Genomic DNA, 25,937 nt, shown 5'->3' on the forward strand with positions numbered 1-25,937 from the left:
TCTGTGGTTGCCGGAAGTAGAGTCGGTGGAATTCTTCCTCTCGGAGACGGAGAGTTCAGTTCGCAGCCAGTGAGAGAGCAGCTGAACGCTGTGGCGGTTCGCGGTCTACTGTCTCTTATTTATAATACATTTAGCGGGATCCTCTCCTGTTAATTTTGTTATTTAAAGTCCTCTGTTATAGTCGTGTTTAATAAGCGGTCCTGTATGTTGGTAAATAACGGACAAAAACAGTTATCTGTTGACAGCGGACTTCACATCCAGGTGCTTTGACAGAAGTCATGCTTCATCGCCAGTATGGAAACTTTGATGTTTTATTTAGTACTTTTAACTCCACTTTCTATCCATTGTGCGGTGAAACCAGCATCTGTTGAAGAGGACCTGAGAAATCAGGAAGAGGTACAAGAGTTTGGTAAGTTACTCTGAGAACGAAATTCAAATGGACTCAAAAAGAAAAGTAACTCTAAATAGGAAACTCAATATCTGTGTCTGGATTTGTGAGTTCAGTCTTACTTTTCCCGTTTTGGCTCAGTCATGACTGCTAATGTTAAGTTAGTTAATTTCCTCCAGCGCTGCTGCATTTGCAATTTAATCGCAGTTTCAATGGAAAAAACATTTACATACGCTTCTCCTGCAGTGGAAACCGTGTGTGGGAGATTGTATGGTTATACAATAGTATGTAGCATTGACCAAAAATATATAAACGTTATATTTAATAATATTTGATCTTTAGATGCTGTTTTGGGTTTTGAAAGGTGCGTGTGTGAATAGTGGTATTATGTAGGAGTGATAAAAAAAAAGTATATATATATATATATATATAGATATATAGATATATCTATATATATATATATATATATATATATATATATATATATATATATATATATATATGCTTTACTTCATCCAGATGCACTCCGCTCCATACTGTCAGACTTTGATGTGGTGCCTGCATCAGATCTCCAGCTTCATTCGGTCGGGAAGAGGGACATTGATGCCCGATCACATGTGGAGCGGCTGGTCAGCTTCACAGCACTCCAGAGGTAAAGCTGACAGATCAACACACAGCACTCTCTTACTGTTATGCTGTGAAAAGCGCTATAGCCTTTATGTTGCCAAGAGGCTGCTGAAGGCAGATCACATGATATTATTATTATTTTTATTTATTTATAATGTTTTAAAGGGTTAGTTCACCCAATAATCAAAATGATGGGTCCCACTTTATATTAAGTGGACTTAACTACTATGTACTTACATCAAAAAATAAATACAGTGTATTTATTGTGTTCATATTCTATTGTAACTTTTTTTTTTTTTTTTTGCTGCTATTGAGGTGGGAAACAGGTTAGGGACAGATTTGGTGGTATGGGTAAGTTTAAGGGTGTGTTAAGGTGTAAGGGATGGGTCAGCGTGTAATTATAAATGTAATTACAGAAATTAAATACAGATATTTTTCAAATATAAGTACAATGTAAAAACATGTATGTACACAATAAGTGCATTGTACAAAATTAATAATTTAAATTTAACTACATAGTAGTAAAGGCCACTTAATATAGTGTGTCCAAATGATGTAATTAATGACTCGCCCTCATGTCGTTCCAAACCCGTGAGAGCTCAGTTTATATTTGAAACACAGTTTAAGATATTTTAGATTTAGTCCGAGAGCTCTCAGTCCCTCCATTGAAGCTGTGTGTACGGTATACTGGAACGACATGACACGACACGAGTTTTAATTACATCATTTTGATTATTGGGTTATCTAACCCTTTAAATTAAACATTATAAATTATTCAATTTATTTTATGTAATCTAATTATTTTATTTTTTGTTTTTTGTTTTTGTTTACGTTTTTTCCATTCTTGATTTCTAAAAAATAACAATTTTGTATTGTGTAAATTGTGTGTGTGTGTGTGTGGATCAGTATTATTGTAAAATGCAGTGTTTAAGCTGCTAATGTTTTAAGTCTTTTCATTCCCTTTGAACTGAAGCATCAGAAAACACACTATACCAAATAAGGCGCAGATTCTACACAGCATTTTGTGCCCTTAAAGAGCACCACAGAAAGATGACAAGACAAAAAAAAAAAAAAACATTTTAGCGACTACCCCACATACAACATTACTTACGGTAGAACCGTAATGACTATAATACAGTTTAAAAAATACAGTTTCACCACCAGTATTTTGGAGCCTTAGAATCGAATTACTACTGTAGGACAGGTAAACCGTGCAACCCTTGTTATATATATATAACAGTACAGACCAAAAGTTAGGACACACCTTCTCATTCATAGAGTTTTCTTTATTTTCATGACTATGAAAATTGTAGATTCACACTGAAGGCATCAAAACTATGAATGAACACATGTGTAATTATATATGGAAATATATTCATAACAAAAAAGTGTGAAATGACTGAAAATGTCATATTCTAAGTCAGTGGTTCCCAAACCTGTCCTGGAGTACCCCCAACACTGCACATTTTCTTTGTCTCCCTAATTAAACACATCTGATTCAACTCATCAGCTCATTATCACATGGGTTACTCTTTGAATGAGAAGGTGTGTCCAAACTTTTGCTCTGTACTATATATATATATATATATATATATATATATATATATATATATATATATATATATATATATATATATATATATATATATATTAGGGCTGCACGTTTTCAAGTTTTTCATTAACCGTTAACCGAGGCCCTTAGCGGTTAATAATCGGTTAACCATAATGTGCGCCAGGGTTTCTGTTGTCCGGTAATTTCCAGACATTGGCCAAAAAAAGAAAAAAAAAGAAATGTCCGACAAAATTTAATCTCTCCGGTCAAATTGTCCTATTAAAACTACCTAATAATCCCGCCCACTAACACAATCTGTATTTGAGAATAAGCCTAAAATGTATAAAGCAAATGTACACCGACCTTTGGCTATGTTATAAAAGAACAGGCTCTAGTAATGGTTATCTAACTTTCCGTGTTTAGGCGAAGGTAACAAGCAGGCTCCGCGGCCGCCTCGCTAAGGCTATGACTATGATCATGTTTGACAGGTACAATATTTGAAAATCTATAATTATTTTTTTTAATTACATTTATATCTGAATTTATGTCAACCTATAGACTTTCAAATATCAAAATGTCATGAATTAATATGTATTTGTGTACAAAATGACATATAAACATATTTTCCTATTATATTTTGCCTGGAAACGCTTCCAACAAGGCGTCAGTTCTATTTCTAGCATGCACGCGTCGAGCCGCGCCTGAGCCGCGCGTCTCACGCAGGCAGTCGGCAAGCTCTAACCTGTTAACATGGGAACCGAATTAAAAACAGACACGCCACACAGCTGAGATGCTTTCGCTCCTGACCGGCCTAATGATGCCCGGGTGTTGGCTGTTGAGATTACAACAACGAGGTTGTACTTGAAGTATATCTAAGCACTGTATTGCAATACTTGCATTTTGCCCCGTCACTCTCAATTTTAAAGTGCTCCAACGCTGTACTTTTTTTTGCCCGCTTCATATTAGAAAAATGACTTCTTCTTGTGGACATTACAAATGTCTGGGAGCGCTCTGGCGGTCTCTGGTGGTGCAAAAATGTATTACAACTAAATTCAATGCACGCCATTGACGTCACTTAACCGAGCAAAATGTTTCACTCGGTTACGCAATTTTTAACGGTTAATCGGTTAACCGGTTAACCATGGACACCCCTAATATATATATATATATATATATATATATATATATATATATATATATATATATATATATAAGAACCACCTGATGTGAATCCCACACACAAGCATACAGGGCTTCACAATTAATCAAATTTGAAATCGCGATAACAATTACAGATAGCACAGTTACGTAATCGTTCAAAGTGTCAATTAATCGTTCAAAGTCCACTTATGTTATTTTGTGTGCTTAAGATTGCAATAATAAAATCTCCATAATCATCGGGAAGAAGGAGGCGGGAACCGGCGCACAATCAAACATCATTTTAATAATTCAAAATAAACACAAAACAGCGCATCAGCCCCTCACGGACGACTGATGCGTGCAAATAAAAAGCAAAACATGAAATAAAGCCCAGGCCTGGTCCTCTCTCGTCCTTCACTGTCGTCGCTCCAGTTTTATATCCTTCCATCTCCTACGTGGGACTCGAGACCGGTGGTGGATCGCAGGTGTAGCTCATCTCCAATCACTACACCGGCCTCACTCCTCGTTCCCACGTCCCTCGGCCCCGCCCCACTCGTCACAAAGAATTTTTTTTCCTTCTTTCTACAGGTTATCTTAATCTTTTTCCATTGAAGCTTTGATTGTGTTTACAGTGTGCAATATAACGTGTTCATGTTTCGCGTGTAAAAAAACACAGTATTTTTCACACAATTCACCTATCTGTATACCGCTGTTTTCACTGTTATAAAAACGGGCTGATGTCTTCCTTGTTCTATAAAGTCCCTCCTTCAGAAATACGTAACTAGTTCTGATTGGGCCAGCGGTTCCTGTGTTGTGATTCGACAGCAGCTTACAGCACGCTGCCCTCCTTCAAACGCGATTGGACTAGTTTTGGAGTAGTTTTGAGAAGCAAGTGGGCAGGAGCAAAGGCTGGAGATGTACTTATAATCACAGGAGTGTTTTTACTGACGAGATGTGCGTGAAAATCGCATTCGTTTTTTTGCACAGCCCTAACATCTAGTTAACAAAGCTAAACAGCGTTGCCCTTTGAGTAATAAGTTACAGAAACTGTTAAACGCTCCAACTTAAATAATAAAATACACTTGCGGTTGTGGTCCATAAACAACGCCTTCTCCAGACAAAGAGGGAACTGCTCCATCTTTCAAGAATAATCTTTGTGCAAATCTGGCATTAAACTGATTGAGATTGAGAAAGTTGTCCTCAGCAAGCTGTCCTCAGCAAAATGAGCTGCACATAGTTTTACATGTGCATTATAATTTTCGGGAACCGAGTTAAACATAAATTGTAACCATTAATCTCCAAGTACAGTGTCCCTGGGAAGCCCAAACAAAAATGATTGGACTCAGAGATGAAAATAACAGTGTTTCAACGATATTGCGACAAACACAAGCGCAGCTCTTCCTTCTTCTCCGTCAGAGTGCAACAAGGCCACGCCCCCCTTATTGTGAATTCATGTGGGCGGAGGTCAGTCAAAAAACTGTTTTAGTGACGTTATTACTGCAGGAACTAGAGGGATGTAGTCCAAACAGGTCGTTTTTTGTAGGCGAATTCTGTTAAATCAAATATCTCGCTTGGCATTGAACTTTGAGCTTTAGAATTGTTAAGATATTATTTATACTCTAACATTACACACTAACTAAAGTTTAAAACATGGGATCATGAAGAACGAGACCTTTAATTTTAGTTGTAGTATAACATTATAATACCATGCATATTTTATTTATATAGAAAAGAAACCAATCCAATGTTGAATACTAGAGAAAGCAATAAAAGTTGAAATAAAAGAGTGTTTTCAGCTTGTTTTCGTATAAAAAACAAAATGCATGCATTTGCTTCAAACTGGTATAAACACCATTCAAGTGTAAATTTTAATAATCGTAAATAATAATCACAATTACAGCTTAAATGGAATAATCAACAATTATGATTTTTGTCATAATGGTGAAGCTCTACACACATATAGTTTTTATTATAAAGTGTAATTGCTTGTATTATTAATCTCTGAGCATCCCTTATTATTATTATTATTTTTGTATTTATTCACATTTTATATATAATGTATTTGTTTTTATATATAGATTTAATATCTAAAACTGTAATATATAATTAATTTCTGTTCTATATGAATTATTTTTTTTTGTTTGCATTAATCTTCTCTGACAACCCCTGCTTTCTAAAAATAATGGTAATTATATTATGCTTTTATTTATTGCCATTTAGTTTTAGTTTATTTTATTATGTTATTTTTATTTATGGTTTAATTTTATTCTATTCTATGCTTTATTTCATTCTATCCATCTGTATAACTTTTAGAGAGAGAGAGAGTTTGAGTGTTTGTGTTGTTATTCACTGACCCCTGACCTCAAGAGATCATGATTAGAGGCTGGTTCTTCCTTCAGAGTTTCACAGCACTAAAAACACATTTCTTACATCTCTTTTCAAAGGCACTTCAAGCTGTACTTGACAACCAACACAGAACTTTTTTCTGAAAACTTCAAGGCTGTATTCTTAGACAAGAATGGAAAAGAGCACCAATATGACATTCAGTTACAGAATTACTATAAAGGACACTTAGTGGGTAAGACATAGGATGAGAATATCAGCCTCGGCTGAGAACTGAATTTTGTTGTTTTTCCATCTGTGATTCATTATCATACACTGACATATCATTGTTTGCTATCTCGACAGGAGAGGAGCACTCGCGTGTGCAGGCACACATTGATGGGGAAGAGTTTTCAGCCCACATTCTTACTGAAGAGGCTGAATATAATGTAGAGGTAATTTGTTCACACATGCTTAATACTTGAAAGCATTTGATATTAATTTTTTACAGTGTGCATTTTTACCGAATGTTTCAGTATATCTTGTTCTGTCTTCGTTTAGCCCTTGTGGCGGTTTACAGAGTCACACCCTGATGGCCGTTTACTGGTGTATCGTTCAGAGGACATTAAAAACATCAGTCGACTGTTCTCATCCAAAGTGTGTGGATATGTGAACGCTGATGCCCAGGAGCTCCTGCCAGAAGAGGCAAGAGCAGTGGGACAGACAGAACAGGAGGAGGGTGTGTGTATATATTTATAATAAGAGACCACAGAGGACTTTGGGTCACTTAGTGTTAGAGACTGGAGATCAGACAAGTTATCAAAATTAACTTTTTCAGGTGGCAGACCTTTTTTTAATAGTAGATTTGAGGCCTAATAACAACAGTGTCAGGTGACTGATCTTAGGGGTTGGCTGTTATATAACATTAGGTTGTGCAGATGCTTTAAAGGTTTAGTTCACCCCAAAATAAAAATTATCCCATAAATCACTCATCCTAGGTCATCCTAGGTGTATATGACTTTTTCTTTCAGACGAATCCAGTCGGATTCTGTGACACTGAAGACTGGAGTAATGCCTGCTGAAAATTCAGCGTTCCAGTCACACAAATAAATTACATTTTTAAATGTATTAAAATAGAAACAGTTATTTCAAATGTTAAATAATAATTCACAATGTTACTGTTCTACTATATTATTTATCAAATAAATGCAGACTTTCTTCTTAAACTTTTGAATGGAAGTGTTCAATAACCTCCTGCCATGCGATCTGAACATGGTCTGGAGACAAAGCATGATAATTCAGTTCATTAACTTCATTCTTTGTCCCCTAATATAATAGTCATGGAAGTCCCCTTGATCCATTTAGATGCTTTTATTTCTTAAATGCAGAGCATCACAAAATAGAGAGAAGATCTACACACGACCACAAGAAGAACACCTGCACTCTGCTTCTAGTGGCAGATTATCGCTTCTACAGGCACATGGGCCGTGGAGAGGAGAGCACAACCCTCAACTACTTGGTAAGCAATGCAACTGGAACACATTACATTTAACTGGAAAGGAGAGATGTCATTGTGGTTGTGCTATACAGCAGAGCAGTTTGTTGCACTAAGGCTAAGGTCCGTTTAAACACCATGATATCAAATTAAAAATGCATTGAATTTGTGTGTTTTGTGTCTTTCAGATTGAGCTGATCGACAGAGTGGATGATATATACAGAAACACATCCTGGGATGAAGATTTCAAAGGCTACGGTGTGCAGATTAAGCAGGTGACCTTAATAACTCTTAATCAAATCAAAATCTGGATGGATCTTCCTCCTGTTCTTTTCTTACTTCAGTAGATGAAGTCTCTTTCCCAAACTACAGTTAACCTGGAGTTAATCTTCATTCTAAATCCAGCTTTTAACTCCGGATAACAGACTTTTCACACTAGTAATTTAGAAGCAGGGTGAGCACTGCTTTTTACCCCAGGGTTATGAAACCATGCTCTAGTGTCAAACGAAGTGGTGTTAGAATGCCACACGTAGACAGACATGCAATCACATGCCTCATATTCACATGAAAGGACAGCACATCGTATAAACAGTCATTTCAGAGTTTCTAGGGAAAAATGTGAAGTGGTGACTAAACATGTTAAATGGAGTGAAGAAGAGACTGTTTATTCTTACCTTTGTAGACAAAGTCCATTCAGGTTAAACTTGATGGTTCAGTCTGCTGTAATACAAGTGCTTTGAATGTGAAACAAGATAACCCACGATAACCCACGATTCCATTTACCTGGGAATGATTCAGGGTTAACCATTTCAAGTGTGAGAACCCTCTGGTCTCTCTTCTTATTTGTTAAAGGGATTTGTTGATGATTTACAGTGTGAAAAATTGTGCAAAGGCTCTGCAAAAATATAATAAAACTGTTTGATACAACTGTACTATATTATGATTTTTTTTTTTTTTTCATTATTCATTGAAATCATCAATATCCTTCAATCTATCAATGGCACTAAATTAATGAAGAACTAAAATGCTTCACTAAACCACTTTCATTGAAAAATCAGTGATACAGTTCTTGATTAAATCTCATTAACTGATGATAAGCATTCCTTGAGTTAACAACTCAATAGGTTATCAGTGAATAATGACTTAAATTGTGACAAAACTCTTATGATGCTTTTGCATCCTCCTTAAAGCTTGAAAGCCCCACTCATCTCAATATTCAGTGAGTACAAGTTTTTGATCTGTGGGTGTTATATTGCCATCTAAGTTGTAAATACATTTAAACAAAGTCGGCTAATTAACTTATCTTACAGAAAATATTGGCAAATATATATTTTTTTGTTTTCATTAAGTACATGTTTAATATGTTTAGATTTTGACATCTTTACATGAGTTATATTATTGAACATACATCTTTTTTTATGTATTTAGAGGGGGTGTACTCATTTATGCTGTGCACTGTATGCTCACAGATAATCATAAACAAGGAGCCCACAAAAGTTGCCCCCGGAGAGATTCACTACAACATGGACGGCAGCCCATTAGGAAGAAAGGATGGTGTGTGGGATGTGAAGAAACTCTTGGAAGTAAGTGCCATGTCCCTAGAAGTGCAGTATACACAGGTTAAAATGTTAATGATAAATCCACAACAACAGTCCAATAAAAGTAAAGTTTATGAGCTTTGTATTTTGGTCGGATGTTATTGGCTCCAGAATGTGTCTTTGTATAAACACACAAACATACAGTGGAGATCAAAATTAGAAAACAACCTACAATTTCCTAAATTTTAAGTTCACTGCTTGGTCCTATTTGAGTTATCCTAATAAGAGTAAAAGGGCAGTTTTTAAGCATTTTGTGACCCAGGACCACAAAACCAGTCTTAACCCCTTAACTGTTACCCAGTGTTAATTTCGTTGACTAAATATTTTCGTCATTATTTTCGTCACGAATATATTTTTGCGGACGAAAACTAAAATAGAAGGCACTGATGGAGACTAAAACTATGACTAAATTGATTGACATTACCGTCAACGAATAAAGGACGAGACGAAAATAGACTGTGACGAAAATCAAATCAGCAGACGGGAGAGATGCGAGGAATGAACAAAAGAACCGGCAAAACAGAACAGACTGCATGAGAGAAGAGAACCAATCAGAGCCTGACTTATTGAGACGTGAAGCGAAGGTTTTCAGTTTTTAAATGAGCTCCCGGGAAGTCGGCATTCGAAGAGGCGATGTCTAAAAGAGCGACAAAATGTCCACAGCTCACTTCACGTTTGACGACGAACAAAACAAAACAAAGCGTAAAGCACGCGGAGCGCTCATTCGTGGCAAGAACACCACCAATTTGAAAAGACATTTACAGACGAGCCACCCGGACATTTTCTCAAATGTAATTTCACAACGATGTTCTTTTGTTTATTGAGCTAAGCAAAATTGGAAGACTGCAGTGCGTAGATGTTGTAGCATTAAATATTACAAACTGAAAAGTACTGTAAAATAGCCCCTTCTTCAAATTAGATGAGAGCACAATACTAATACGTAATATCATGATAAAAACATTTGATTAATACTAATGTTTAGTATATTTTATAATGTTCTACTTGTTGACAATATCACAAATATTTCTATATTAGTCATGTGAAACATGAATGTTCACATCCTATCATTATACATACAAATCTAGCAATATTGTAGTATTTAAAACATACAATATTGCTAGACAAATTAATACCTTATAAAATCTTGTTACTTTTTTTATCCACCTAGCTGCCAACTTATTAAATATTTACTTTAAATGTATGCACTTATTGTTCAGCTCAGCTGTAAGCTTTAAGGTCCTGGACCTAACGTTATTTTTCTTTTATTGATGGTCAATTGGCAGCTAGTTATTGTTTACATTATCATGACAGTGTTTGTTGCTGCATAAAAGCTTTTGAATCGAAATAAAGACACAGTTGTGTTGAAATAAAGTTGAATTTGTGTTTTATATATTTTGGTTAAGTTTGTTTCCTATACCAGCTGTAAAAAATTGTCTAGTAAATCTGTTATTGATTTTAGTCTTATTTTAGTCGACTAAAATACCAAGCAATTTTAGTCGACTAAAATACCAAGCAATTTTAGTCGACTAAAATTAAAACAGATCAGATGACTAAAACTTGACTAAAACTAAAAAGAATTATAGTCAAAAGACTAAGACTAAAACTAAATTAAAATTTTGTGTCAAAATTAACACTGCTGTTACCCCCCCATTTTTTAAATAGGCATTAAAGTGCACTATCCAAACTAAAATTGCTGTTATTTATGAACACTTTGGAATATAAACATAAGGTTGGTCTCTTTTTAAAGAAAATTTTTTTGCAGATTTTGGCAATTTGGAATTTAAAAAAAAATTGAAGTATCAAAAAGTTATAGAAGTTTAAATGTACTGTAAATAATATGCGCTATATTAATTTTATTTTATTTTATTTATTATAAATATTTGACATAACATTTTTAATTCTAAAATTGGTATAAAATTAAAGCATTGTGTCTTAATAAGTTATGTTATAAATTTGAAGTTGATCTGAAAAAAATTGAGGTTCCTGTGAGAATTTATTTAGGGCGTCATACCACACACAGCCACTGGGAGTCATCAAAACTATTTTGAATTTTGCATAATGAATTTTTCTCTAGATATTTCTGTGAATTTTACTTCTATCTCAAAATAACCACCAAATATGAAATCCTGAGACTCAGACCTTTCCAATGATATGTTTGTTGCCAAAATTATAAAAAGTTTTGGTTCTAGAAGAACGTAATGCATTATATTTTATGACACTTGGCCCTGCCCACTAAGGGGGAGGTGACCGCCATTAGATTTTAAAGTACCATTTCCATGGTAAAGCAATGTCCGATTTCAAAATGGTTTTAACAGGATGAATCTTGGGTTTCTAAGCTTTCAAATGATATATGATTGATGATGATTACTAAAAGATTTTATATTGAAAAAGACAATAACAAAAAAGAGTGCCAAGCATCCCACAGGTGGGACGGTGACAGTTATGGGTTAAGTCGCTGGGGTATATTTTTAGCAAATGGCCAAAAAACATTGTATGGGTCAAAATTATCGATTTTTCTTTTATGCTAAAAATCATTAGGATATTGAATAAAGATCATGTTCCATGAAGATATTTAGTAAATTTTCTACTGTAAATATATCAAAAGGTAATTTTTGATTAGTAATATGCATTGCTAAGAACTTCATTTGGACAATATTTAGATTTTTTTGTCCCCTCAGATTCCAGATTATATCTCGGCCATACATCGATGGAAAGCTTATTTATTCAGCTTTCAGATGATGTATAAAACTCAATTTTGAAAAATTGACACTTGAGATTGGTTTTGTGGTCCAGGGTCAAATTTCATAAATTTAATTGTATTCTGAAGCACAGTATAAAAAATAGGAGATATTTGAAAAAGAACTCTGATTAAAATTAGAGAACACTTACAGAAACCTACAAGTTATTGGTGCTACACCTGGTGCTAATTTCCGTAATTATATGACAGCCTATTTAATTAGCTGCATTCCTCTCATTCTCACTGAGATTGCAAGATGACGGGCCACTCTTAAGCCGAGTTCAGACTGCACAATTTTCAAAGTAGTCGGTTCACTGTTCTTTTCACACTGCATGACTATCTTGGCCAGCATTCAGTCACTGCTGTGTTCACACCGCACGATGGATCAGGGACAGAAGGTCTCACACTGCATGAATTTACAATAGGAAGACTCGCAGACAACTCTGTCAGGCACACAAACTACGTTTCACAACCCAACACACATGAGATGTGACGAGGAAACAACGCAATATCACGCATGCAATGCCAGAGTTCTCACGTGAGACTGGGTAGCTCAGATCAAACAGACTTGGGTGCTCCTGCCATATTTCTATTACTTTTTCTTCCATTTCTTGGGTCCAAACAGACCAAGAAGAAAGCCTTTTTCTGAAACGAAGACATGAGTCTTTGCTCATTCATACTGCGCGATTGTAACTTGCGTGAATGATCACCGATTTGCCTGTGATTTAAGGCATTTGTCAGCGATTTCTCAAAACCTGTCGGCGAGCCAAAAACTGGGCTAAAATCGTGCAGTCTGAACTGGGCTTAAGGTGACTGAAAGCCTTCAGCAGGAGGCGATCCAGATGAAGGATAAATGATCACCCTTTCAGTAATTTCAAGAGAAGCTGGACATTCCAAAACATGATTTCTTGAATATAGCAGCTTTACAGCTTTTGATTCTTATTCATTCAAGTCCCACAAAAAGGCTGATTTTCCATGTAAGACAAATGCATTTGAAGAACGTATAATACAGAGACTCTCAATGGGGAATTGGTAAAACTCAGCAGCTGGAATTGCTCACTAGTTCAGTGATGAACAGGGTATGGATCTGTTTCGGGACGTTTAAGAGAAGTTGGACTGAAAGCACCCTCTGCAGTGACCAAGCCTCTCAGAGAGAGATGAGAGAAGAACTGATGCAAAGTTCACTTCGGTGATGAGAACAAGATTCATTTATTTAGGTCAGATGGGAAACATTCAAACATCAAACTGGGGAAATACTGAAGCCCAAGTGCATAAAGAGGTCATTGAAAAGTGGAGGAGGAAGTGTTTTCTGCAGCAGGTGTTGGGCCTCTTATACAGCTAAAAGGCAGGGGGATTGCAAATGTTTATCAGAACCTCCTCATGTGGTTCCTTCCCTGCAAGCATCTCCCAATCAGCCTGCAATGTTCATGTAAGACAATGTCCCTGTAAAACTGCAAAATGGGTAAAACAGTACCTAGAAGCTAAGAACACTGAAATGAAATAATGAAATGGTAGCCCAGAGTCCTGATCTAAATCCAACTGAAAATCTCTGGAAAATCCTAAGCGACAAAGTTATGGCTAAGAAACTAGTCACCAAACTGTGGAAGAGACTGGAAGAAGAGCAGACCGAGATCACAGCAGCACAATGTGAGAAACCAGTGATATCCTGCAGCCGCAGATGTGCTGAAGTCATTCAAAGCAAGAGCCTCTACTCTTCCTGATCATTTCTGACAGGATATTTAGTTTAATTGACATGAAAGAACCGTTATCAACATCTAAAATCATTTTACAAACTGAAGTATTCTTGCTATACTGTTTAGAAAATATTGAATTATAATTCTGTATTATATAAATTATACTATACAACAAATTTATACTAAAATGAACAGTGGGTATAGAAAATAATCACATTTTGTTGCTTTGCAGCCAGAAATGAAGACGGATACCGTTTTTGTTTTATTTAGCTGTATTTATACTTACATGAAAGATAGAATGCCAACATGACAAAAAAATTAAGGTGGCTTATTCTTTTCTATACCCACTGTAAATAAGCTATGCACTCAATAATAATTACCATTTCTGTAAACTGTCAGCTAATTTATCCATAATTTAGCTTCTAAATGTTTCATTTTTAAGAGCCAGTTTTATACGAGCCCTGAGTCACAAATTTGTAGACCCTTTCTCATCTTTATCTCACTTCTCTTTAGCAATTCAGTTACGACATCTCAGACAACGCCTCTGTTGTCTGCCTTGCCCATCTCTTCACCTATCAGGACTTCGATGATGGCACTCTGGGTCTGGCATACGTGGCCCCTTCCAAACAGGGATTGGGAGGACTCTGCCCTAAGCGTAAGGATCTCTTTATCTGTGATCAGTGGAATTCCACTCGTCAAAAGTGCTTGACCTTGCACATTCATTTCGTCTTACAGCCTACTATCCATCACAAACCACCAAGAAACCCAGCCACCTAAACACAGGCTTGACGAGCACCATGAATTATGGGAAAACTATTCTGACTAAGGTTTGCTTTACTTGTATCTTGAATGCTAGATGTTTTGTAGCAGGCAGCACTCTGATGTTTCGTCTCCCCAGGAAGCAGATCTTGTAACAACTCATGAATTGGGGCACAACTTTGGAGCAGAACACGATCCAGACAATATAGTTGCCTGTGCGCCCAGCGATGATCAGGGCGGCAAATATGTTATGTACCCTATTGCGGTCAGCGGAGATCACGTGAACAACAAGGTATTATCCACCCTGTACTGATTTTTTTCCCCTTTACATATAGATACTTAACTTACTCACCTGTTCTATTTTTTCCCTCAGCGCTTCTCCAACTGTAGCAAGTTCTCAGTCAGTAAGACATTAAAGGTTAAAGCCCCTCAGTGCTTTACGGTGAGGAGCAGTAAGCTGTGTGGGAACTCCCGTGTGGAGAAGGATGAACACTGTGACCCTGGACTCCTTCATCTCAATGATGACCCCTGCTGCACAGCTAAGTGCAAATTCAGGAAGACGGCACAATGCAGGTAAAGAAGCTAACAGGGATAGACCAATATATCAGCCTTTAAGATTATCAGCATCAACCAGATATAGATCACAATAGTGACCACACATTATTTCAGTTGTCTTGTTTCTTCAAGTATTTTTTTTTAATTTATTGAAATTCTATGGATTCAATTTTTTCCATTCAATGCGTCCTTTTTTTTTTTTTTTTTGTTAGCCTATCCAGTTGGAGTGCAGCGCTGCTACGATGTTATTTTTTTTTTTAAATATTGCAGAAAAACAGAACATCAATGTGGAGAAGATCTTGTTTACATCAAAACTGAAACCAAGCCGTTCACACAGAACGCATATTTCTCACATTTTCTAGAGGGTCATCTTCTATTGCCATTGCACTCGCGTTTTGCACAAGAGAGACACGTTTAGAAAGCCATGTAAAATTGGCTTTTTTCGAGACATTTCTCGAGACTTTATGGTGGGTTTTCCTCCGTCCCACTGCCTCATGTTTTTAAATGAAAAATGTACTCTGTGTGATTGGCTTTCACCCCTTTGTATTAAACTATGCATGCATAAATGATGCTGTTTTGTTTAAAGTTAAGCAACTTAATTATTATTGGTTTATAAACATTATTTTACTGTAAATATTATTCACTTCACAGTCATGTATTCTAATGCTTTGAAGCTTTGACTGTGTTTACAGTGTGCAATATAACGTGTTCATGTTTCGCGGGTACAAAAAACACAGTATTTTTCACACAATTCACCTATCTGTATACCGCTGTTTTCACTGTTATAAAAACGGGCTGATGTCTTCCTTGTTCTATAAAGTCCCTCCTTCAGAAATACGTAACGAGTTCTGATTGGGCCAGCGGTTCCTGTGTTGTGATTCGACAGCAGCTTAGAGCACGGCTCTGTAGCACACTGACCTCCTGGTAACGGGATTGGACTAGTTTTTGAGTAGTTTTGAGAAGCAAGTGGGCAGGAGGGTGTGCTGGAGATGTACTTATAATCACAGGAGCGTTTTTACTGACAAGATGCGCATGAAAACATCTAGTTAACAAAGCTGAACAGCGTTGCCCTGTGTGTAATAAGTTACAGAAACTGTTAAACGCTCCGGTTGTGGTCCATAAACAACGCCTTCTCCAGACAAAGAGGGAACTGCTCCATCTTTCAAGAATAATCTTTGTGCAAATCCGGCATTAAACAGATTGAGATTGAGAAAGTTGTCCTCAGCAAGCTGTCCTCAGCAAAATGAGCTGCACATAGTTTTACATGTGCATTATAATTTTCCGGAACCGAGTTAAACATAAATTGTAGCCATTAATCTCAAAGTACAGCGTCCCTGGGAAGCCCAAACAAAGATGATTGGACTCAGAGATGAAAATAACAGCGTTTCAAACGACATGGCGACAAACGCAGCTCTTCCTTCTTCTCCGTCGGAGCACAACAAGGCCACGACCCCCTTTTTGTGAATTCATGTGGGCGGAGGTCAGTCAAAAAACTGTTTTAGTGATGTCATAACTGCAGGAACTAGAGGGATGTAGTCCAAACGGGTCGTTTTTTGTAGGCGAATTCTGTTAAATCAAATATCTCGCTTGGCATTGAACTTTGAGCTTTAGAATTGTAAAGATATTATTTATACTCTAACATTACACACTAACTTAAGTTTAAAACATGGGATCAAGAAGAAGGGGACCTTTAAGTAAACATGCATTGGTAATAGTTTGCTCGCTGCACCCTCTTGTGGCATCAGGAGAAAAGCCAAAAGCTTTTCTTCACCCTAACTGAAATTATGCATTTTAAATTTGAATATAATTCGAATTTTGATATTTTGATAATATATAAGTACAAAATTAGAATTTAATTTTTCAGCCATTTTGACAGCCGTACTATGGATAGGGATTTAAAAAAAATATCTCAATCTAAGCCATGAACCGAACAAACCAGTTCAGAGATGAATCACAATATTAATCAATTATTTTCACTTAATCAGTAAAAAATGCTGCTGGACTTTTGACACGCATAAAGAGGAGAGAGAATTACCCCAGTTCTGGTTTCTTTACCGGTTGCCTGGAAAATTAAGAATTGAGTTTAAGGTTCTATTGATGGTTTTTAAAGTGCTGCATGGTATTGCCGCAAAATATATTTTTGACTTTTTGATTCCTTATCAAAATACAAGAAATATGAGATCAGATGATTCAAGTCAGATGATTCTTCCATGATCCTAAAATGAGATTAAAATCAAAGGGTGATAGGGCTTTCTCAGCGGCTGCCCCTCGATTATGGAACCCTCTTCCAAAGCACATTAAATCTTTCCCATCTGTGGATGCTTTTAAGTCTAGATTGAAATCATATCTTTTTAGTATAGCTTTTAAAATTGATTAGAGTGATCAGGATTTTTGTTTGTGTGATAGTATGCAACAATGCTGGAAAGCACTTTGGTCAGCGGCAGTTGTTTTAAATGTGCTATAGAAATACAAATTTGTATTGTATTGTGTTTAAGTAGAATATTAAATAAATATTATAATAATTACATAAAAATAAAAATGTATATGAAACCTGTTCCAAATCCGCAAGACATCATCTTCAGAACACAAATTAAGATATTTTTGATGAAATCCAAGAACTTTCTGACCCTGCATAGACAAACAAGGGAGCTGCCATGTTCAAGGCCCAGAAACGTAGTAAGGACATTGTTAAAATAGTCCATGTGACATCAGTGCACATGACTTGAGCATTTAATGCTGCTGTTGCTGGAGCCGGCGTTCTGACGTAGAACCTGGATGCACTGCGCCTTGTTTACAAGCAGAGAAATGGACACGCATGTGCCATGGTACTCTCGTGAATCAAAGTGGAGACTGACTGGAAGAGAAGAAATTGTTGAATAAAGTTTTGTTTTTTGCGCACAAAAAGTAATCTCATAGCTTTCATAAAATTCAGTTTGAACCACTGATGTCACATGGACTATTTTAACAATATCTTTACCACGTTTCTGGGCCTTGAATGTGGTAGTTCCTTTGCTGTCTATGCAGGGTCAGGAAGCTCTCGGATTTTATCAAAAATATTTTAATTTGGTGTTGCAAAGATGAACGAAGGTCTTACAGTTCGGAACGACACGAGGGTTGGTAATTAATGACAGATTTTTTTTATGTTTGAGTAAACTATCCCTTTAAGCAGCAAATCAGCATATTAGAATGATTTCTGAACGATCATGTGACAGTCAAGACTGGAGGAATGATGCTGAAAATTCAGCTTTGCATCACTGGAATACATGACATTTTATGTATATTCATGGGAATTGAAATTGGCTATTAAGTACATTTTATAAATTAAGTTTAATTTGCTGGCTGATGGCTTCAACAGAAGAGTAATCCATCGATTATTTTGAATTAATACAGAGTTATTCAGAATTTCTTTATGCAGATTTTTGCTGGTGACAAGTGGTTGAAGGTTTTGTTAGGAAGTGTGTTTATCTTAAGGTCATTGTTGTTATCAGTATTTGTGGCTGATGTTGTTGTCTGTGACCCCCAGTGACAGGAACAGCCCCTGCTGCAAGAACTGTAGGTTTGAAAGTGCAAATAAGACCTGTCAGGAGACCATCACTGCCACCTGCAAGGGCACGTCAAAGTGCACAGGTGAGCTCCACACTCTCCCATGTCAATGTAGCAGTGGTCTGGATCTATTATACTTTTTACCCTTGTGTATCCCCAGGCAACAGCAGTGAGTGCCCCACCCCTGGAAACCTGGTTGATAACACAGAGTGTGTGGATAAGGGTCGATGTCAGAAGGGCAAGTGCAAGCCTTTCTGTGAGGCTATGCATAATCTTGAGTCCTGTGCCTGCAATGGTAAATGTCTCAACAAACCGTCCAATGTGTTCACACTAGTGCCCAACCAAGAGATGACTGTTTGGATGACCAGTGTTTTAACCAAGCAGGGATGGACAATATAACACTGTAGAGACAAAGACTGTAATATCTTGCTTCCACTTAAACTTTTGACATTTATATAATTATTATCTTGGGGGGAAAATGTTTTAATGATTTTTTTTTTTTATTGTTAAATGATTATCGAATATATGTAAACACACACGCAAACACACACACACACACACACACACACACATATATATATATATATATATATATATATATATATATATATATATATATATATATATATATATATATATATATATATATTAGTACAGACCAAAAGTTTGGAAACATTTATATTTTTAATGTTTTTGAAAGAAGTTTCTTCTGCTCATCAAGCCTGCATTTATTTGATCAAAAATTTATTTATTGAAATTTATTATACTTTAAATTATCATTTATTTCTGTGATGCAAAGCTGAATTTTTAGAATCATTATCACACGATCCTTTAGAAATCGTTCTAATATGATGATTCATTATCAAAGTTGGAAACAGTTCTGCTGCTTAATATTTTTTCAGAACATGATACTTTTTTAGGATACTTTGATGAATAAAAAGTAAAAAAAAAAAAAAGAAGCTATGTTTTTAAAATATAAATATTTTGTAATAACAATATACACTACTGGTCAGTAATTTGGGGTCAGTAATTTTTTTTTCTTTTTTTTTAAATAAAATCAATACTTTTATTCAGCAAGGATGTGTTAAATTGATAAAAAGTGATAGTAAAGAAAATATATTATTAGAATATATATTATTGATAAACTGTTTTTTAATTTGAATAAATGCAGTTTTTTTTTTCTTTTATTCATCAAATATATTCAACAGCAGAACTGTTTCCAATACTCATAATAAATCAGAATATTAGAAGGATTTCTAAATGATCATGTGATCGACTGGATGTTACATGTGACACTGAAAGCTGGAGTTATGATGCTGAAAATTCAGCTTTGCATCACAGGAATACTTTTTTTTTTTTAAAGTATATTCAAATAGAAAACTATTATTTTAAGTTGTAATAATATTTCACAATATTACTGTTTTTTTCTGTATTTTTGATCAAATAAATGCAGGCTTGATGAGCAGAAGAAACTTAGTAATGTTTAACTTAGAAATAGTAATGTTTCCAATCTTTTGGTCAGTACTGTGTATATATATATATATATATGCGTGTGTGTAATTATTATTATTTTTTATTAAAGGTTAGATATAAAATAATAATAAAAAAATGTTAAAAAAATTACAATTTGAAATAATTGCTTTCTATTTGAATATGTTTTCAAATGTAATTTATTCATGTGCCAGAAAGCTGAATTTTACTCTACTCCAGTCTTCAGTGTCACATGATCCTTCAGAAGTCATTCTAATATGCAGTTTGGTGCAGCATTTAGTTGAAATAGAAATCTTTTGTTAAAATGCACTTTTTTACTATCAGTTTTGATCAGTTTAATGTGTTCTTGCTGAATTTTTTTTTTTAATCTAACTGATCCCCAACGTCAAATAGTTTAAAGTATACAGACTTTTTTGACAACTATCCCCTGTCTTCTCTATATAAAAAAGGCTGAAATTATGGGACTATTTAGGCTATTTTACACATGCACCCCAAGAAGCTGCACTAAAATTTTCCACTTCAAAATTGCGTTACATTGGCTCGTTAATTGGAATGGTTGATGTACACTGAAACTAGCACCAAAACACATCTACCGTATTTTTCGGACTATAAGTCAAACCGGAGTATAAGTCGCATCAGTCCAAAAACACGTCATGACGAGAAAAAAAAAAACATATATATGTCACATTTATTTAGAACCAATAGAAAACATTACCGTCTACAGCCACGAGAGGGCGCTCTATGTCTTCAGTGATAGACTACAGGAGCACTGTGTAGCATTGATCGCCCTCTCTGGGCTGTAGACGCTAATGTTTTCTCTTGGTTCATGTCAAAATACTTTTGATAAAAAAGGTTGCACCTGACTATATGTCGCAGGACCAGCCAAACTATGAAAAAAGGTGTGATTTATAGTCCAAAAAAATATGGTACTAATAATAGTGTTCAATGTTTTACCTGTAATTATAAATTCAAAAGTGCTGTGATGTTTTTCAGACACTGAGAACTCTTGTAAAGTCTGCTGTAGAGGCAGTAATGGGCTGTGCACTCCCTTCGTCAGTAATGGGTCATATCTTTACCTGCGCAAGGGCAAGCCCTGTACTGTGGGCTTCTGTGACGGCGCCGTGAGTACATCATTTATCAGACTGAATAATGTTTTTTATTGGTGTGACAAATGCTGTGATGTTGCACACTCCAGGGTAAATGCATGAAGCATGTCCAAGATGCCATCGAACGTTTATGGGACTTCATAGACAAACTGGACATCAACACATTTGGTAAGGGATGATAGCCAGGACTTTTTCTTTATGTTTTGTAAATGCCAGTGGTGACTCTTTTCTGGGAATTTCCATATTCAGGGAAGTTCTTGGCTGACAACATAGTTGGATCAGTGGTGTTCTTCTCTCTCGTGTTCTGGATTCCCCTAAGCATACTGGTGCACTGTATGGTGAGACTTATTTCACAGTCGATGTGTTTTTCTGAGTTGATATTTTTTAAAGGGATAGTCTACCCTGTCATCATTTACACATACTCATGTACTTCCAAACGTCTTTGACTTTCTTCTTTGCAACTTATTTGGTAGATCTGCTGTTTTCCATGCAAAAAGTGTTTACATTTTTATCTTATATGTATATCTTATTTTATTTCAGCTTTATTTAAATCAACAAAAATAAATTTTAGTTAACAATAACACTGAGGAACAGGCTGAAATTTGATGGTATTTTGTTGGGGTGTAACGGTACGTGTATTCGTACCGGACCGTTTCGGTACAGGGCTTTCGGTATGGTGCATGTGTGTACTGAATGAACGAATGCAATATTTTGTGTGCGGAACATAGGTACATTTTCGTGTTTCCAAACGAACATATTAAGTGACGGAAGTCTCTGCGTTCAGCGCAAATCCCGCCCTGCAGCTGATTCTAACGCCGGCGACCAGGGGGCCAAGGTTTCGTATACACTATGTTTGACAGGTGCAATATGCCAGTGTGTCACCGGCCTAAGGTTTTCAAAAGGCATCACGCAAGTGTGAACATCACTACAACTAGGAAAAAAAACGATTGTAATTCAAACGCAGCTCCCGTCGGCATTTGACCTTTGCTCTTAATTCCCATTGGGCCAACGCAATAACAAGATCTGAGCAGGTCTAAAAACTGGAACTGTTGATGCTGCACTTTACACTTTGGAAAAGTTATATATATATATATAAAAATAACATAAATATGAGCAGTTCTACAAGCTGGGTTTGGTAATGCTGCACTGTAATCATAGTTATTTCTTTATATTTTTCATTATATTTTATTATATGATATTAGTTTGAGACTGAGAGTCTTTTATTTAGTTGAGAACTTTGCAGCAGTATTTTATTTCTTATTCTTTTTTATTTTATATATGTTTTATTTAAAAGTATTTTAAAAAAACTGTAAACAAATTGTAAAAAAAAAATGCTAGTAATAAACAACCTGCAGTTAAATGTTTGCATTTCTTTCCCTTACTGTATCGAAAATGAACTGAACAGTGACTTTAAAACCGAGGTACGTACCGAACCGTGATTTTTGCGTACTGTTACAGCCCTAGTATTTTGCCATAATCTCATTTGTATTGCCGTCTCATTCAGAAACTTCTGTTTCTGATAATATTTCAGTAATTATGCAAGTACTATGGTAAGTAAATTATGACAGATTTGTCTCTGAAGGGCTCGTTTAGCCAAAAATGACAAGACATTACAGTGATTGTCTCTCTTTGCTTGTTAATAGGACAAGAAAATGGATCAGCAATATGAAGAAAACTCCAAAACCATGATGAACCCCCGTGTAAGTCTCCTTTGTCGGTGCTCCTTTCTCTTGCAGCAGATCTAACTAACACACTATACCTCCATTAAAGTCATCCAGCACTCCAAAGTAACAACTTGCTCATCCAGTTAGCTTGGCTTCTTTGATCAGGGCAAGTTTGGGCAAGCATGGCTGCATATTTATGACTTGTGGCTTGTTTGCTCTGACCCTTGTGGAACTGCAGCAGATGTTGGTGGAGGTGTGTAGATCTCAGCTCAGGTGAGTGAGCGTCATATGGCCCCCCACACCACTGTGTCCCCCTGAGTGTGATGAGTTGAACGCACTGGTGTGACGTGTCAGACGTGACGACTGAGTTTAGAATGCATTTCGTGCATTCAGTGTCCATGAGGATGTGTTGCTGGTTTCTGGTTCAAATGTTGTTGTTTTTTCAGATGCAATTCTGTATTTGAGCGTTTTAAATGCACAGCTTTGAAACTCTCTTGATACTGCAAATGCTTGATACAGGTGCTCATCTCTTATTTGATTTGGTTCAAGAGATGTGACTGGACTGTTACCGATTGGGCAGATGCATATTTTGCTGCATTTAACTCAAGTGTAGCATGATGTTTATGTTATGCATCGGAATGGGCATTAGTTTGTGTACTCGTACTTCACAGATAAATCTGAATATTAATGTTAACTGATACAGCTTCAAATTTTAATAATGAATTAGTACATTTTGAACTTAATATTAAGTAAGATCAATAAATGTTATATAAATATTAATTAATGTTAACAAATAAAATACATACAAATAAAATGTATGTATACAGGTGCATCTAAATAAATTAGAATGTCGAGGAAAAGTTAATTATTTCAGTAATTCGACTTAAATTGTGAAACTCGTGTGTTAAATAAATTAAATGTACACAGGCTGAAGTAGTTTGTCTTTGGTACTTTTAATTGTGATGATTTTGGCTCACATTTAATAAAAACCCACCCCATAGTTTAAAACCACTTCGTTTTGTTCGATTTAATTGAATAAAATTATTAATTTAGTACTTTAATAATACAGGGTTTCCACAGGGTCTTAAATTATAGAAGAAAGTCTTACATTTGAGCTTAAAAATCCTGCAGAAACCTTGTAATAGATAACTGCTGCCACTTCCGAGTACTTGTGCCCACCCCTATTTGTGCAGGATGTAGTTAATACTATGAATATAGTTTTTTTTGGAAGACTCATTTACTTATTCCATTTCAAAATTCTGTCCTTAGAACGCAGAAATGCTGAGCAGTGTGGAATCGGCACCCATCCGCATTGTGAAGGGCCATCATCTGCATTCAGCAGCAGCACGACCTCAGCCCTTACTGGCCCCCACAGGCCCCGCCGTCTCACCGACACAGGAGACGCTCTGCGGCCCAGGCCCTGCCAACCTCTCCACCGCACTCAAAGCAGATCTGCTGCGAATGGACACAATCGAGGAGGACCCCAGCGTAGGCCCTCACCTGGACGAGGAGGAAGGCTTCCGTCAAAGCAGTACAGCTGCAAGGTCCTTTGAGGACCTCACCGGACAGTCAAAGCCATACCCCGGGGACAAGAGACGGCTGACGAGACAGCCATGCATTGACAGTAAGGAGACGGTGTGTTGAGTAAGAAACCTTTGATTGAGACGTGAGCTGTGAAGTTCACGGTGCAATCAGGCTTCATTTTATTGGTGCGTTTAAAAGTCTGTGACGTGTAAACTGTTGACACATTTCAGTTCTTAGAAACTTTGCAGCATTGTTGCAATGCACAATTATAGTTGTTAAAATAGTGTTCCTTTAAAGCATTTAAAGAGAAATAACTATGTAAATTTCAGAAGCCAGCAATCATTCATTGTACATTTGTTCTATACATATCTGAGGTCACTTTTTATAAACCGAAGTACAAATCAAAATCATTTTTTGTGGTAATTAACGAACACAGTTGCTGTCCATAGTTTTTAAAGGGACAATTCACCTTAATATGAAAATGATGCTATTGTTTACTCGCCCTCAAGTCCTTCCAAACCCAAAAATCACAAATGAAGAGATGAGAGGTTTCTGTCCTTCATTTAAAATCCATTCCTCCAAAACTTTCACACTTCAAAACATTAATGAAGGCATTGGAAATCTAAATGAATCAAGCAGTTTAATCCAGGTCTTCTTTATATTTGCTTTCCATTTACCCTAAATGATGATCTCTACATACTTTGTGTGCTGATCAATGTTCAGATGTGAATCAAATCTGTGTATATAAAGTGAAGATTACAATGTCTTTATGATCTTTTTGAAGTGTGAACATTTTCGGAGAACGGACGTTTGATTGGAGGGAAAGCAGGTTTCGTAGATGATATTAAAAATGTTTGGTTTCTGGAATGACCTGACAATTTCCATATTTGGTAAACGATTTCTTTAACCTGTATTTAATCAGGAATATTTCTTTAATACAGTCAGTTTGTGCCATCCAGTTGTGCAAATTCTTGTTTTCTCATTCATTTATACCTCATGAGCAGCGGGTCTACCGCACGGCTCTCTACGTGTTGTCACACTTTTAATGTTACACTGGTCGACTTGCTGAGAAGATTCAAGTTATGCATGTCCTATGCCATATGTGTATGGATACTGTAAGAGGAGATGCAATTTGAGTTTTATTTTACATGTTCTTAAGGCCTAGATATAGAAATTGCACAGGATGTTACATTTTTGCAATTTAAGATTTGATCCGTTTAATTTGTACTACTATATTCTCAATGGGATCTCATGTCTTTTTAATATACTAGTATTATTATGTGAAACACTGATTACAGAGTCAAGGGATGTGCATATTTTTACCACTAAAACGGTTGTATAGACGTGACCAAAATCAGTGACTAGTAAATATCTGACTATAACTATTACAGTCAAATTTTAAGATAGTAATTTGACTTATGGCACATTAAAACTTAGTAAGTATATATTTTGTATTGTTTCTTATATTCCTGGATATCAAATCAGAAGTAATTAAAACCTCTCACTTGGATGTACGTAGATAGCTGTATCTGATGTCAGTCTGCTATCATTCAGTGTGTGGTTTTGATGCTCGGTTAGGTCACATTTATTTAACATGTATTATTGGGGTTTGAAGCCACGTTAATAAACTGCCTGTACACTGAAGTGTTTCTGATTATTTTATGAACCTGAAAGAAAAGTGCACTTAATATTGCAAGAAAATACAATAATGAAAGCGTTTACTGTCTCGCGCTTGTATGCAT

General features: G+C 36.0%; 2 protein-coding genes across 3 annotated transcripts in view; one reads left to right on the plus strand and one right to left on the minus strand.

Annotated features, from left to right (window-relative positions):
* Positions 1-25,839, plus strand: LOC127933475 (disintegrin and metalloproteinase domain-containing protein 17). 2 transcript variants are annotated; one of them, XM_052530505.1, is made up of 20 exons: positions 23-409; positions 908-1,040; positions 6,152-6,285; positions 6,396-6,484; positions 6,591-6,768; positions 7,418-7,548; positions 7,713-7,799; positions 8,994-9,107; positions 14,067-14,208; positions 14,289-14,380; positions 14,452-14,604; positions 14,686-14,885; positions 18,391-18,494; positions 18,571-18,705; positions 20,895-21,022; positions 21,097-21,175; positions 21,257-21,345; positions 22,651-22,707; positions 22,910-22,944; positions 23,941-24,107. In XM_052530505.1, the coding sequence occupies exons 1-20, from the start codon at positions 295-297 to the stop codon at positions 23,954-23,956; spliced, it is 2,211 nt and encodes a 736-aa protein (XP_052386465.1). In that variant the 5' UTR covers positions 23-294; the 3' UTR covers positions 23,957-24,107. The 2 variants fall into 2 exon arrangements, with proteins under 2 accessions (XP_052386464.1, XP_052386465.1); XM_052530504.1 differs by lacking the exon at positions 22,910-22,944 and having other exon boundaries at positions 1-409; positions 23,941-25,839.
* The window catches only part of LOC128031609 (isoamyl acetate-hydrolyzing esterase 1 homolog), a 6,044-nt gene continuing 5,446 nt past the window's right edge, over positions 25,340-25,937 (minus strand). Inside the window, exon 5 of the mRNA XM_052619923.1 lies at positions 25,340-25,356. Within this exon, the coding sequence (XP_052475883.1) occupies positions 25,340-25,356 (17 nt within the window). The remainder of the gene's footprint in view (positions 25,357-25,937) is intronic.

Source organism: Carassius gibelio, chromosome A17, assembly GCF_023724105.1.
Source record: "Carassius gibelio isolate Cgi1373 ecotype wild population from Czech Republic chromosome A17, carGib1.2-hapl.c, whole genome shotgun sequence".
Lineage (NCBI taxonomy): Eukaryota > Metazoa > Chordata > Actinopteri > Cypriniformes > Cyprinidae > Carassius > Carassius gibelio.